The sequence below is a fragment of the Pseudopipra pipra genome, chromosome 3 (genome assembly GCF_036250125.1).
Source record: "Pseudopipra pipra isolate bDixPip1 chromosome 3, bDixPip1.hap1, whole genome shotgun sequence".
Taxonomy (NCBI): domain Eukaryota; kingdom Metazoa; phylum Chordata; class Aves; order Passeriformes; family Pipridae; genus Pseudopipra; species Pseudopipra pipra.
Genome location: NC_087551.1, coordinates 94,523,598 through 94,537,680, shown reverse-complemented (window position 1 = coordinate 94,537,680; position 14,083 = coordinate 94,523,598). Strand labels below are relative to the sequence as shown.

The 14,083-nt window shown below is 34.7% G+C and overlaps 1 protein-coding gene across 2 annotated transcripts in view; it reads right to left on the bottom strand.

Annotated features, from left to right (window-relative positions):
* The window catches only part of CSMD1 (CUB and Sushi multiple domains 1), a 1,077,872-nt gene that overhangs the window by 240,331 nt on the left and 823,458 nt on the right, over positions 1-14,083 (bottom strand). For both annotated transcript variants that reach the window (XM_064650377.1, XM_064650376.1), the window contains exons 18-20: positions 5,623-5,811; positions 1,883-1,999; positions 243-458 (exon numbers count right to left, since the gene is read on the bottom strand). In XM_064650377.1, the coding sequence (XP_064506447.1) occupies positions 243-458; positions 1,883-1,999; positions 5,623-5,811 (522 nt within the window). The remainder of the gene's footprint in view (positions 1-242; positions 459-1,882; positions 2,000-5,622; positions 5,812-14,083) is intronic.

Below are 14,083 nucleotides of genomic sequence, written 5' to 3'. Positions count from 1 at the left end.
AACTTTCTTGTGAAGCGGTACCTTCTATCTCTGTAATTTTTTCTTCTTAAACAGTCACTTCACCTACATCCTTCTCAATCTCTTGGCCACTTCCATAAACCTTAGCCAGTTTTCTATGATAGACACTATACAGTTTTGATTAACTTTTTTTTTTACTGGTGGTTCATCGTGTTTTTGTTATCTACACATAAAACAATTCTCTGGAAAAATTTCAGAATACTTAGAAGAATGGAATTCATTACCTGAAAATGTTATGTTGAAACCTTCATAAGAAATTGAAAAATCAGATATAAATCGAAGCTGAGCAGTAAAATTTCCAAAGAGACCAGCTTTAATTGTAGGGGGTAAGACTGAGCCAGTTAACCTGGCTACTGGTTCTGTGAAGCTGCCATCTTCAGTGATGAGCAAATAGTCATGAGAGCTCTCAAGGTGAAAAGTATGAAAAACCAGCTGTACACCTTTAAAAATATCAGAAAGGGGAGGAAAAAAAAGTACTTAGTAGGAAGTTTTTTATTCATATATAGGTGACACAGAAAGCAATTCTTACATTATATGGAAACTGCTTAAGAAAAAGTTTTGCATGGATTCAAAACTAGAAATTCTGAAAATAAAGCTTACAGAAAGCACTTGTGCTCAGCCAATCAATATGTGCAGAGTGGATGCTTGTTTAGCTCACTTTAAATCAATAGTTCCCACAACAGAATTGATGGCATTCAGTGTAAATTGTATACAGCAGTATGAAAATCCAAATTTGTATTGTTTAGGTTTTTTTCATTTCTTATTAGACTATGGTTTTATTCAAGGTCCTGCATCTCTCTTTTATTAATAATCTCTGCCATGACCTCAAAATTAAACTAGGAGACATACTTTAATACTTGGCTAAAATTTTGTATTTATGTTTTATTTTTGCATTTTCTCCCACACGAATCTCTTTTTTGATTCTAAACTTCAGGGAAGTGCCCATAAACAATGACAAACTGTATACAAGTTTTATGTACAGTCTTACATATATACAGTTTCATATTTTCTAGGACTGGTCCTTTACTGAAGTCACTACTGTTCTTTCATTTGCCAACCTCCAGCTCAGCAATTAGTTAAATTTTGACTTACAGTTTGGTTTTCAAATAGAAGAGATTTCAAATACAATAAATTTTAAAATACGATAAATACAATACAATTATTGTGGGGAACAACATTCTTCTTAGAATGTCTTCTCATATATATTTCAGATTTAAAATGTCATATGAGTTCTAAACAAAAAATCCAGTCTGTAAGAAGATTTTAAACAGTAGAAACTTCCAATACACTTCTCAGTAATTTTTTATTATATTTTGATTTAATGGTATGTAAGACATTTTTAGTAGTTTCTGGGCTTTTTTCCTTAGGTTATTGTACACATTTCCTTAATGGATAAGCTGACAAGATTAGCTATGCATTCAAATATTACTCTACTGTACATATAAAGATATCTAATTTTTGGCCCTAATAATTTAAGTCTGAATACACAGATCAAATCTGTTTCTTCATGCTTAGCAATGGTGAAGAGCTATGAACAAGGTCCTAACATCTTTGACTGAAAAAATTTAGTGATATTTAACAAACAGCTATTATTTTCACATATTTTATTTCTTCTATTCTTTTCCATTTTTCTGAGACAAAAACCTATTTCCTCTAGTAACTGTTATAAGAATGTTGCTTTTGAAAAATAAATACAATCTGGAAATACCATATTTGAAGATATTTATTTTGAGAAATTAAATTTCATCCTCAAAGGAATGGCAAAAATGCAGGTTTAACTCAGACATTTTTTTGTCTATGTGTGCCTGCATTTCTTAATATATAGACATTTAATATGCATATGTACTTCATATTAGATGCTTACCCTTGCCATGAGACACTTCAATAGTCCAAGTGCAGTTTAAAGAGTTTGGGTAAAAATCAGGAAAACCTGGGGAAAGAACAGTTCCACTCTTCCCATGAATATATCCACCACACAGAGCTTAAGAAGAGGAGGGAAAAAAAGGGGAGGAAGTAAAAGAAGTCATACAGAATCCTGTTTTTCAATAAATAAATAGTTCATTTTTGAACTACCCTTAAAATTAGAAATAGGGATAAGTATTAAAATAAGAAGTTAATTAATCCAAAGCCATAACATTCATTTTCGACAATAATTTATTTATTCCTACATTAGTCCTTGAGAGTGAGTTTATTTTTCATCTACAGACTCTCTTATTAGTTAGTAAAATACAAAAATAAGTACAAATTTATTCAAGAATATTGCAAGTATGAATTCCTATTGCAGTAGTATGCATGAAGCAAGATTCTTTTTTTCGTGAAGTAACTCAAAAATAAATATCTTGCTGCTATTTTTCTTGCACTAAAGGTTTGGAAAGGTATAAATGTAAGTGCATTTTTAAACAAAGAAAATACTTAAGTGAAAAGGTGTATGTTTTTCAAATAATAAAAGTTTGTCTCTGACATATACTGAGATGCTCAAGAAAAAAAAAAGTCCATTTTCCTCTCTTTCAGAGATTCAGATTGTTTCATTATAAGTAATTCATTTGGAACTGAATATTTTGGAAGACACAAGAACTAGAAAACATTTTATGCATACCAGAATTTCCTTAACTATGCTGCTCAAATTTGCATGGCAAATTAATTAAAGTTTAAGATTTGCATGCTGAATTGTGCACAGATCTTATAAATACAGCATGACTGTGCTTTTCACTCATCTGTTGCTGTCTGGTTTTATGCTGTTGTTTTTTTAAAATTTTAATGTACTAAATATTTAAACAATAAAACAACAAAGCATTAAGATGCTTTTTAGTCTTCTTCCTCATAGAGTGATACACTTTGCCATAAACTAGATGGCAAATATACGTGACAAAATGTTCAATAAACTTGCAGTACCTGCATGTAATGTATATTTTAGATAGATAGATAGATAAATATTAGATATACATATTAGATATAGATATTAGATATGGATATTAGATACATATAGATATAACATGCTGGCATTATAAGGTTTTTGTTAAAGTTTTTAATGTTTCGAATTTATGTATTATATATATGTATATATATATATATATAAATAAGTAGAAGGAAATGAAATGTTTCTAGCCTGGTTTTATCTGCAATATGCATTTCTGCACATAAATATGAATGAGAATATGTTTGGCTAAACCCACAGTAAATATATGGCTGATAATATTACTTAATAATAAATAACATAATTACGGCTATCAGGTTCATAGTCCCATAAATGAACAATAGTACATTCATTAAAAATCCATCTTATTCTGTAAACTATACAGAAGGAAGAAAAATATTTAACTGTGCAGTCCTTAAAGCAGATATTAAATATTTCAAAATAATTTCCATATTTTAAAGATTAAATTAAGAACATGTAATTTATCCATTTTAATTTAGTTCTCCATCAAAAATAATTTTCATGCTCTAACTTGACATTAAGACATTTTGAGAATGACACATCACTTAGAGGGAACTTTAGCCACCGTGTCTCTGCATGCAGTTCTATTTCTTCTTTGTTGGCATGAAACAAAGCAACGTGTTTTTCCCAAAGGCATCTACTTTGCTGATTTAGTTTCTGAAGTTGAAATTTTAAGAACAACAATAGTCTGCAAATGACTGCAAAATACTCAATTCAACCTCAGTTAAATCTGTCACATGCCAAAAATTTGGATCACAACTTTTTGAGGCTCAAAGAGCAAACTAATAGGATGATTACCTAATAGAACACAAGTTTTATTTTATCTTTTTAGACTAGTTAAATTTAGACTAGTTGAATATGTGAGGAAAAAAGAAGAGACTGTGTATAATCCTTATATGTTGCTTGCCTAGAGGACATATTCCAGAAAGGTTTGAAAATTTCTCTTATACATTCACACAGGAAGTGGGTGAAGGACCTGGGAAATAAGGACTCTTTTTCAATGACTGAAAATTAACTAGAGCTTCCTGTAGTTCAATATTCATGAGCAAACAAAAGAGATAAATATTGGAGTTTTAACTCAAAAATACATCCACACATTTTAGTACAAAGTAAATAGATAAAGAATAAGATATTAGTCAAAGTTAAGATTCCTACAATAGTGTTCTTCAATCCAGCGCACCAAAGCAAACAAGTCCCTAAAAACAAATTCTTAAAAATGATTTTTTTCTGCACTTTTTAAAGGAGAAATAAATTATGATTACAAGATGAGCGAGTTTGAATGCTAGATTAGATAACTATTATAATAATCTTTTGGTAGCTTATATGTTTTGTGCATGGGGCCATAAGCCTGTAGTGAGAATTAGAAGCCAGAGAAGATTAGTGCTTAGATTTAACAAAATGGTTTAAAACAGAGTGAGAAACTAAAATACTTTGCTAATCTAGCTCTAAGTTTGTCCTCTGACGTTCCACTGTAATCCAAGAAAATCTTGTACCTGAAAAGGGAGTTAGAAATTCATTGATGTAAGTAATTCACTAAAGCAAGAGTCTTTGCTGGCTGTTGTTCCGTGTTTTCTATAACAGGGATTTTATAGCAAAAGTACAAACATTCCATACAAAAAATAGTTGATTCAGTGGTTCACAGAAAAAGAATATAGCAAAAAACCCAATTATAAAAAAGAGCAAAGAAATATTTGCTAGGGTAGTTCTGCTGGTCTTGGCTGGTTAATTTTCTTCACAGTGGCTGGTATGGGGCTGTGTTTTGCATTTGTGCTGAGAAGCCCGTTTATAATATAGGGGTGTTTTTGTTATTGCTGAACAGGGCTTACATAGAGCCAAGGCCTTTTCTGCTTCACATACTGCCACACTGATGAGGAGGCTGAGGTTGCATGGGAGGTTGGGAGGAGACGCAGCTGGGATAGCTGACCCCAACTGATCCAAGGAGTATCCTACACCATATGGCATCATGCTTAGTATATAAAACGGGTTGAAAAAGGAAGAAGGGGAGAAGTTCAAAGTGATGGCTTTTGTCTTCCCAAGTAACTGTTATACATGATGGGGCCTTGCTCTCCTGGAGATAGCTGAACACCTGCCTGCACATGGGAAGTAATGAATTTGTTTCTTGTTTTGCTTTGCTTGGCTGCATGGCTTTGACCTTTTCCATTAAACTGTCTTCATCTCAACACTCAAATTTTCTGCATACCCCCCAAAAACATTGATAAACTAACTAAAATTTCAAAGCAAAAGTATGTTAAGAAAATTAATTACATAGGCTGGTGATCATCTCTTTTAGTATTGAACATCCTAAATTTTGAGCAATCATTTTGGTATTGAGTATTCCAAATTTAAAATATAAATTAAGTTTATTGGCTTTTCTTTGAAATCATTAGTTGTATGGCTCCATTTCGATTCACAGCTGAACAATGGCACCCTGGAAGAATCTCAGTTTTTCTACTTGTTAATACATGCCTGGGTTTTTTCAGTATTTGACTGAAAGTTGATAAAGAGATGTAAAGTATGGCTTTTAATAACAGTAAAATAATTTTTTAGAAGTGTGGACCTTGGTGCAATTTAAGGGAGGTGGTAGCAATGACAAGCTTAATTAGTTCTGAAAAATAGGAGATCAACTTTTGTGGACTTAAAAGTTGCCATCTGAAAAGCTTGACACTTACCATCACAGCTGGGTAATGCGTGATTCCACTGATGGTTTCTTTCACATATGAGTGGTTCTTCATTACTCAGTGTATATCCTGGATCACAGCTAAAAGTTACTGTGGAGCGGATATTAAAGTTTTTACCATGGCGATGGCCATTCACAGGAATCCCTGGGTCAAGGCAGGAATCTGATTCCAGAGTAACACCTGAAACACACAGATTTAATTCGGGTTTTACCCCTTTGTTTTTCAGATAGTACACAGAAAAATATCGCAAACAAAACACAAAATGAGGAAGACAGAAGGAAGAAAGAGCCTTCAAAAGATGCTAGTTAGCATCGCCTGAGAACTGATGTGGGATATAAAGCACTTTCTCTAGTTGTTGTCATTGACTCAGAGCACAGTTTTCCAATTTTCAATTTCATAGAATAGAGAAGTCCAAATGAAGTAGAAAAAGATTGGAGCTTTAAAGTATATTTCATCAATCAAAAAAACTAAAAACAGACACACAAAAAAAACAAACACAAAAGGACTGGTCATCTGAAACTATAGAAGGATATTAAGGCTCAAAATGTGAATACAAATTTTGGTAGTATATAAATGATATTTATTTCATTTCATCTAATCAGTTCCTGATACTGCAGAACAATTAAATTTACTTGTCATAGTAATGATTATTTAATATAGCAAAAAAAATGTCAAAAAACTGCAGTTGAAGAACTCAGAAACTACTAATTAATTCTTATAGATATGGTCCTATGCATCAAAAATGGAAAGACAAATAATATAGCTTACACAATTGTATAACTCTTATCTGACAGAAAGGAGTCTCTGGTAACTCTGTCTTACAAGAGAGATTGAATAGTGTTCGGTAAATAAACCTGAAGCTATACAATGAAGAAGAAAAAAACCTCTGAAATTATCAAATGAAGGCTCATTAACTCATTAACTCATTATCCATTATGCTCAAAGTGATAGGAAATGATTGTGGAATTTAATCATATAATCATGTAATGTATACATAAGAGCAAAAGAAATAAAGACTCTATTTGGGTGATAGGAATTTCTTTTCTTTTCTGTTGCTATGTATGGTGGGTTCACCTTGGTGGGTTGACCTCAGCCGGCTGCCAGTCCCCCACTCACCTGCTCTCTTTTTACTCACTTCAGAAGTACAGGGGGAGAAAACAAGATAAAAACTAACATGAAGAAGCTCATGGTCTAAGGTAATGACAAGGAGATCACTTAATAATTAACATCACAGTCAAAACAGACTCAATTTGAGGAACATAATGTATTGCCAGTTAAAAATAGACTGGGATGGTGAGAAACAAAGACAAAAGCTAAAACACTCCCTCGCCCCCTACCGCTGTATCAGGTTTGTATGGCCAAGTGTTAGTAGCCAGGAGTGGCTACAGGAGTGGCTTCTGGGAGAAGCTGCCAGAAGCTTCCCCCATGTCCAACAGAGCCAATGCTACCTGGCTCCAAAACGGTCCTGCTGCTGAGACAAAGCTGAGGCCATCAGAGATGGTGGTAGTGCTGCTGGGAAAACATAGTTATGAAGGACAAAAACAATTGCTGCAGAACAACAGCCATAGAGAAGAGTGAAAATATGTGAGAGCAAAACTTTGAGATACCAAGGTCAGTGAAGAAGGAGGGAGGAGGGAGGAGGTGCTCCAGGTGTGGAAGCAGAGATTCCCCTTCAGTCTGTGGTGAAGCCCGTGGTGAGGCAGGTTGTCCCCCTGCAGCCCATAGAGGTCCAGGGTGCATCACTGTGGTATGTCTCCATGCTGAAGCAGGTGGACACCCAGAGGATTGTGACCCTTTGTAAAGCTCACACTGGAGCAGGCTCCAGGCAGGACCTGAGGACATGTGGAGAGAGCAGCTCATGCTGGAGCAGGTTTTCTGGCTGGACCTGTGACCCTACAGGAGACCCATGCTGGAGCAGTCTATTAGTGAAGGACTAGATGCTGTGGAAGGAACCTATGCTGGACCAGTTTGTGAAGAACTGTAGCCTGTGGAAAAGTTCATGGAGGATTGTCTCCTGTGGGAGGAACTCAATGCTGAAGCAGGGGAAGGGTCTGAAGAAAGAAAAGCAGCAAAGAGAATGTGTGATGAACTGACCATAACTCTCATTCCCCATGGCCTTTCACTTCTCAGAAGAAGGAGGTAGATAAAATTGAAAATGAAGTTGAGCAAGGGAGGAAGGGAGGGGTGGGGGGAAGGTGTTCTTAAGACTTGGGTACCTGGCATCTAGCCAAGGTTACCCCACCACACCCCCCTTCTTCCCAGGCTCAACTTCACTCCTTCATTTACAGCTTCTCTACTTCCCCAACCCTCCCTAAGAGGGATAGAGAATGGGGTCTGTGATCAGTCCGTAACAGCTTCTATCTGCCGCTTCTTCCTCTTCACACTTCCCTGATCTAAGGGTGGGTCCTTCCCACAGGTTGCAGTCCTGGATAAACCTGCATGGGCTGCAATGTCCTGCGGGGAATATCTACCTGCTCCTGAAATGAGGCCCACTGCAGACTGCAGTGTGGATATCTGCCCCACTGTGGTCTCTTTCATGGGCTGCAGGGGACTATCCGCCTGAAGCACTCTTTTGTCTGACCTTGGTGTTTGTAGGATTGTTTCTCACACTTTCTTTTCCTCACTCACCCATGCAGCCTTTTGTTCTTTCTGAAATGTTTTGTCACAGAGGTACCACCAGCTTGGCTGATAGGCTGTGTACTGAGGTGGGTCCATTGGAGCCAGCTGGAATCAGCTGTGTCCAGCACAGAGCAGCCATAGCCTCTCCTCCAAAAAGGCCACTCCTGCAGCTCCCCTGTAACCAAACCCTTGCCTCCTACACTCATACACTCTGTTGTGTTCCTGAAACAATAATGACTGAGGTAGAACCTGTTCAGGTTTGGGAGGGATAAGGGACACTGTTCCTTCTTCTATGAGAAGCTGAGCATGTCCAGAGGAAAACCTTGAAGATACTGACTGTAGTGAGTAAAAAGATTGCAAAATGTAATGTCTCAACCACCATGAAGCCTGCAGTAAAAGAAAAAAAAAACCTAGAAGCTGACTGAAAACAGCAGCTAGCAAACACCTACTCAAGCCTCAGAGACAACAGGAAGACACAGAGGATGCCATGCAGAGTGGTTTTCAACCCCAAAAGCCACTGACTTGTGAAAAAACTTGCCAACAAAGGGACAGGAATCATATGGTGGGGAGAGGGGAAGGGGAAGCATTGTAAACACTTTTTATTCAGGCAATTTTGATCTACTTTATTTAGAAAAATTATCTGTTGAGTCTCTGTTTAAATAATACTGGACTATTGAGTTTAGAATTTCTTGTCAGTTTTTTTACATAAAATTTAGATTTATTCTCAAAGCAGTGGCATCCGTTTCATTTACTTAAGTATTTTCACAGTAATTTCAGTATTTTGGCACGATGATTTCATATGGATATTATCACTCATAGATGCTGTAAGAACCTTGAGCAAGATTAGTTCTCCTGAGGTCTTCAAAGATTTTATATGCTTTCTCATAGCTGACCTGAATTTTTAACATGATATTTTAGAGTGTACTTTATGCCAAAGAAGTTCCTTCTGCAAAACCAACTGCTAACAGCACAAAATTCTCTAGAGCAGGATGTTACACATTTCCTAGCTTCTTAGCCCCCTAAACACATCCTGGAGGTCCTGGTCCTCTCAGCTGCCTCTGCATCTATAACTATTTTGGTGGCAGCTGTACTCTCAGTACAACTTCTATGCTTCTATGCTGCTCTATTTATCCAAGACTACCACATAGCCTCAGGAACAAAGTAGGAGGAGTTCAAAACTAAGGAAAAAATTGATTTATTAGGGCATAAAGGGAAGGGTTTGGAATTATAGATATGAGAGTTGGAAGCAGGACTACAAATAAACATATCATAAATAATGACTCTAGCTTTCACAGCAAAATATTCCCCATACCCTCCAGCTCTTCTTATACCTCACTTAGAATTCAGATTTGAAAGCTTATGATCTAGTTTTCATGAGGTAACCCTGACATACTTAAATTCTAGATGAATAAGTTTCTTCTAGACTTGACTGCATGCTCTTAATGCAAATGTACCATGTTAGCTGACAGAGTGCATTTTTAGATTCCCTTCGCCTGGCTGAAATTGCTTAATATAGTCTCAAAGAACCCTTTTAAGTCTATAATATTCTGCACTGTATGTGCCCTAAATAATTTCATGTGTATGAAATTTTAACTTTGATAGATACAGATTATTTTTTTCAGAGACATCATACTTCATATTTTGAACTGTTAGTGCAAATGGATGTCCACAGTAATGCTGTTAAATTTCCTTCCTCTTAGGACAGCCTCCCACCTCTGCCTGAACACATCAACTGCTTTAGCATTCTGAGTTGCATATAACAGGTAAACTCATCAGTTTCTTTTTGAAATTATAACTCTAGATTACATTCACTATGTTGTTTCAGATTTTTGCAAGAAGATGGAAAGCTATAACAAATCTATCAACTTCCAAGTTCCTGACTGAAAATGTGGTGCTGCATAAATAAAAAAAAACTCAGCTCAGGCAACAGAGTTTCACTCCCAAGGGAAAAGATTCAGTACGTAAGTTTTAGCAACTATGAACATAGCTGAAAACAAATAATTTTTCTTTGCTTCTTTAGATGAAGATTTGATTTGCTTTTTCTTAATAGAATATAACGTAAGACAAGCTCAATAATGGAGAGTACTGAGAGTCCTGACTACAAAAAGACAATATATATGAGAAATTCTGGCACAACAGTGATAAATTTGGTTGGAAAATGGTTGTAAAGAGTTGATTGAGAGGGAGCACAGGCAGTAGACTGAACTCCAGGACTAGCTACTATTCTTAGATACTAGAAACATGACACTAGAAACATGACACTTCCCTCCTGCCTGCCAAGATGTACTTTTTCTAGACTAAACAAGTACAAACCTTTCAATGACTCCTTATGTGTCATAGTTTCCATGTTAACAACCTGCTACTCCTTTTAAACTCTTTTAAACCGGACACGATTCTCCCTGGTCATCAAGTGAAGTGAAATAACTTTTGAACAAGTCCTAGATAAAATAGTCCTCTTAAAAAAAAAAATTATTTTCTGAAATTCTTTTATTTTGATGGTTAAATACAATGTCCAGAAGATTTGATTTTTTAAATACTACTACATTTTTCACTAGATTATTTGAGTTCTGTGTAAAACACATATCTTTTTGTATTGTAATGCTATTTTGTATTTGTTCTTGTAATTTCTTCCCCATTTAGGCTTAGCATGTTTCTTTACAGAATTTAATTGCTTTTGTTTCAGACAGTTTCTTCAGTCCATCTAACTTGTTTTGAATTCTAACCTCCTCATAGTGCTTGCTGTAATTGTAAGTAGAAATCATTCTCAGAAATTGTAATTGTTCTTCTTATATTATCAAAATTGTTAATAAAATACAAGAGAATTATGGAACTAAGCCAGATCACAGTAGAATCCTTACAAATTTGAGTTAGTGAACTACTAATAAATGTTGGCTACTCTTTTACATAAAAGTTTTCAAAATTTTTCATAGCATCACAGAATCAAAGAACAATTCAGGGTGGAAGGAACTGTTGGAGGTCATCTAGTCCAACTCCTCTGATCAAGCAAGGTCACCCAAAGCTGGTTGCCTGGGTGGATCCATGTCTGGATGCATTTTTAGTATCTCAAAGGATCGAGATTCCACAGCATCTCTGGGAAACTTTTTCCAGTGATCACTGAAGTGCTTGTACCTATAATAATTTCATATACATTTCTATGCTTTCTCTGGAAAACTTCTAAAAGCCTTATAAATGTCAGCACAGAGCTGTTTCCTTCCCTTTCCATTCCCCAATCTACAAAAGTAGTTAACCTGTCAAGAAAGAAATTAGGTTGGTTTGACACAATCTGTTTTTTTCAAATACAAATAATTTGTTCCTTATCATTTTGTTTATCAGCTTAAAACTAGTATCTTTCAAGACTGATGATAAAACTAATGTCCTTGATCCTTCTGGTCCTCATATTTTCTTTTTTGTTTTTCTCTCCATCCTTGCTTGTGAATATTTTTTTAAACTTCCTTTTAGTTTTGAATTTTCAGACATAATTTTCAGTGGAGAGGTGCTTCTGCTTTGCCTCTGCATATACCACAGGAAATTTCAACAGTTCCTGATGAATAAAATATATTCCATTATTTCAATATTGTGCAGTATCCTCTCTCTATATGCTGTACTCTTACCATGTAAATGTTTACTTAATTGTGTAAAGTATGTGGTAAAAGTTAAGCTTTTCCACAAAAGTTACAAAGCAGGAACAAAATGTTTAGTCTTCCCTGTGATGGCTGATGTTTGGTCAAATTTTTATAAAGTAGTTATTATTATTTTTTCTCTTATTTGAATATATTTACAGATTTTTTGTTATTGTCTTTCTGTCTCTTGTTCTTGGAACTAAATATGTACCTTAGATTTTTTTTTTGTTTTATCCTAAGAGGTCTGTGTTATTCTTTGAAAACCATCTACAGCTATGTTTTAATATATCCAATATTTACATTATTAACTTTTGGGTTACATCATTAAAAGGGATTTTTAAATAATTACAGAAATCTTTTTCAAAAGAACAAAACCAACCAACCAACCCAACCCAACCCAACCCAACCCAACCCAACCCAAACAAACCAAACCAAACCAAACCAAACCAAACAAAAAAAACAATCCTCAAAAAAACCTCCACAAAAACCAAATAAGAGTTTTCTGTTGGGCTTTAACACAATTTATTTGATAAAGGACTTTCAGAGTTCACTCACAAGGGCATAAGGACATTCACTTACCAATTTGTCAAATTTGGTGAAGTTCAGATTTTTGAAAATCATTGATTTAATCACAACTCTGTTGCTTCATTCTTTCATTTCTTAACAATCATAAACCATATTATTTCATGGTCACTTTCACAAAAACTGCCTTTCTTATTCAGGCTCTGCACTAATTCTTCTTAGTCAGGGTAAAATGGACTGCCGATATAAAAAATTTTTCCTGAATATTCAAAATCGTTTTCCACTGACCGCATCCTGCAACTGAAAATTCTGTAAACCTTTGCCTCATATCCAGACTATTAAAAGAAGTATGTTTTCCTTAAATGAAAAAGTGTAAGGAAGTATTTAGTTTCTGTGTTATCATTGCTAAACTGATTGTGAGCTGTCTGAATAATCTCAACACTTTAAGTCCTTGAAGATTGCATATTTGTGAGCCTAAAAAGTTCTTTCCTGAAACCAATCTAAACAAATACCTTATTTTATACACTTTGAATAAAAGATTACCTTTATTTTTTTATTACGGATAAAATTTCATTTGAGAAACATCACAACACTAATTTTCTAGATTTTTTCAATAGCCTCAATAAGGAAAGTTTTTACAAAGATTGGTGATCCTTAATGTCAAATCAATTTCCCTGACTGTGTAAGGGAATGGTAATGTTTATCAAATACATACTGGTGTACATTGTAATATGACTGTCTCAATGCATGACTAAAATATTATATCTGTTCTATATTTCAGATAAATTTTAGGATAGAAGGAAATATTAATACATAAAAACCCACTGACTTTTAAATAAAGTATTTGGATTTAAAAAATAATTGCTCCATTTTCTTTGCAAATTATGGTTTCTTATTTAAGGAAGGAAAAATTTAAAAAATACTTTAATAATAGGTGGCTTTACATTTCTATCTGTTTTCATTTAAGTAAAAGACTAAGATTGCACAACCTACTTCACAGAATGAGGAACAGAACCCTTCCCACACAAATACAAACAAAACAAAAAAACAAACCCCATCCAGACCAAATAACTAGGTAAGCTGAGAGATCAGGGAAATGTAAGTGAGGCATGAAGTATGCTGGTGAAAAGATTATAGATTAATTATTTTTGCCAAAAAAATGAATATTTTATTAATAGTTTTACTTAAGGAATATTTTAGGCACTTCTTTAATTTTTTTTTCTTAGATGCATAATATTTAGTCTACACTGTCTTATATTAGCTATGTTTGAAGTGCCATCAAAAGGCTGAATGACTGAAATTTAAGGAGGGGAATTAACAGATTACCTTCACATCCTTCACAGTACCTTTAAAGGGTTACATTTTCATTAAAGCTGGATTACAGGCATATTTTAGCTTAGTAGAATATTACTGCCATCTCAGTATCAATTCGGTTTAGCTTATACTGAACTTTTTATTTTAAGCAAGATCGAGATCCTTCTGCTTCACTGTGCAGTGATTTAATCTATTGTCAAAGTTATGACTATAATTGGAAGATTTTTAGGATGCTTCCAAATAAGACAGGTATTTGAGCCTCCAAAGAAAATATTCAGAAAGTTTTCTTAAGGCTTACAATTGACTGCCTTGTCTTTTACAGATGTAAGAAATGTGAAACAAATAGAAGCTCTGTTGTGATACCTTTAACACGAGCT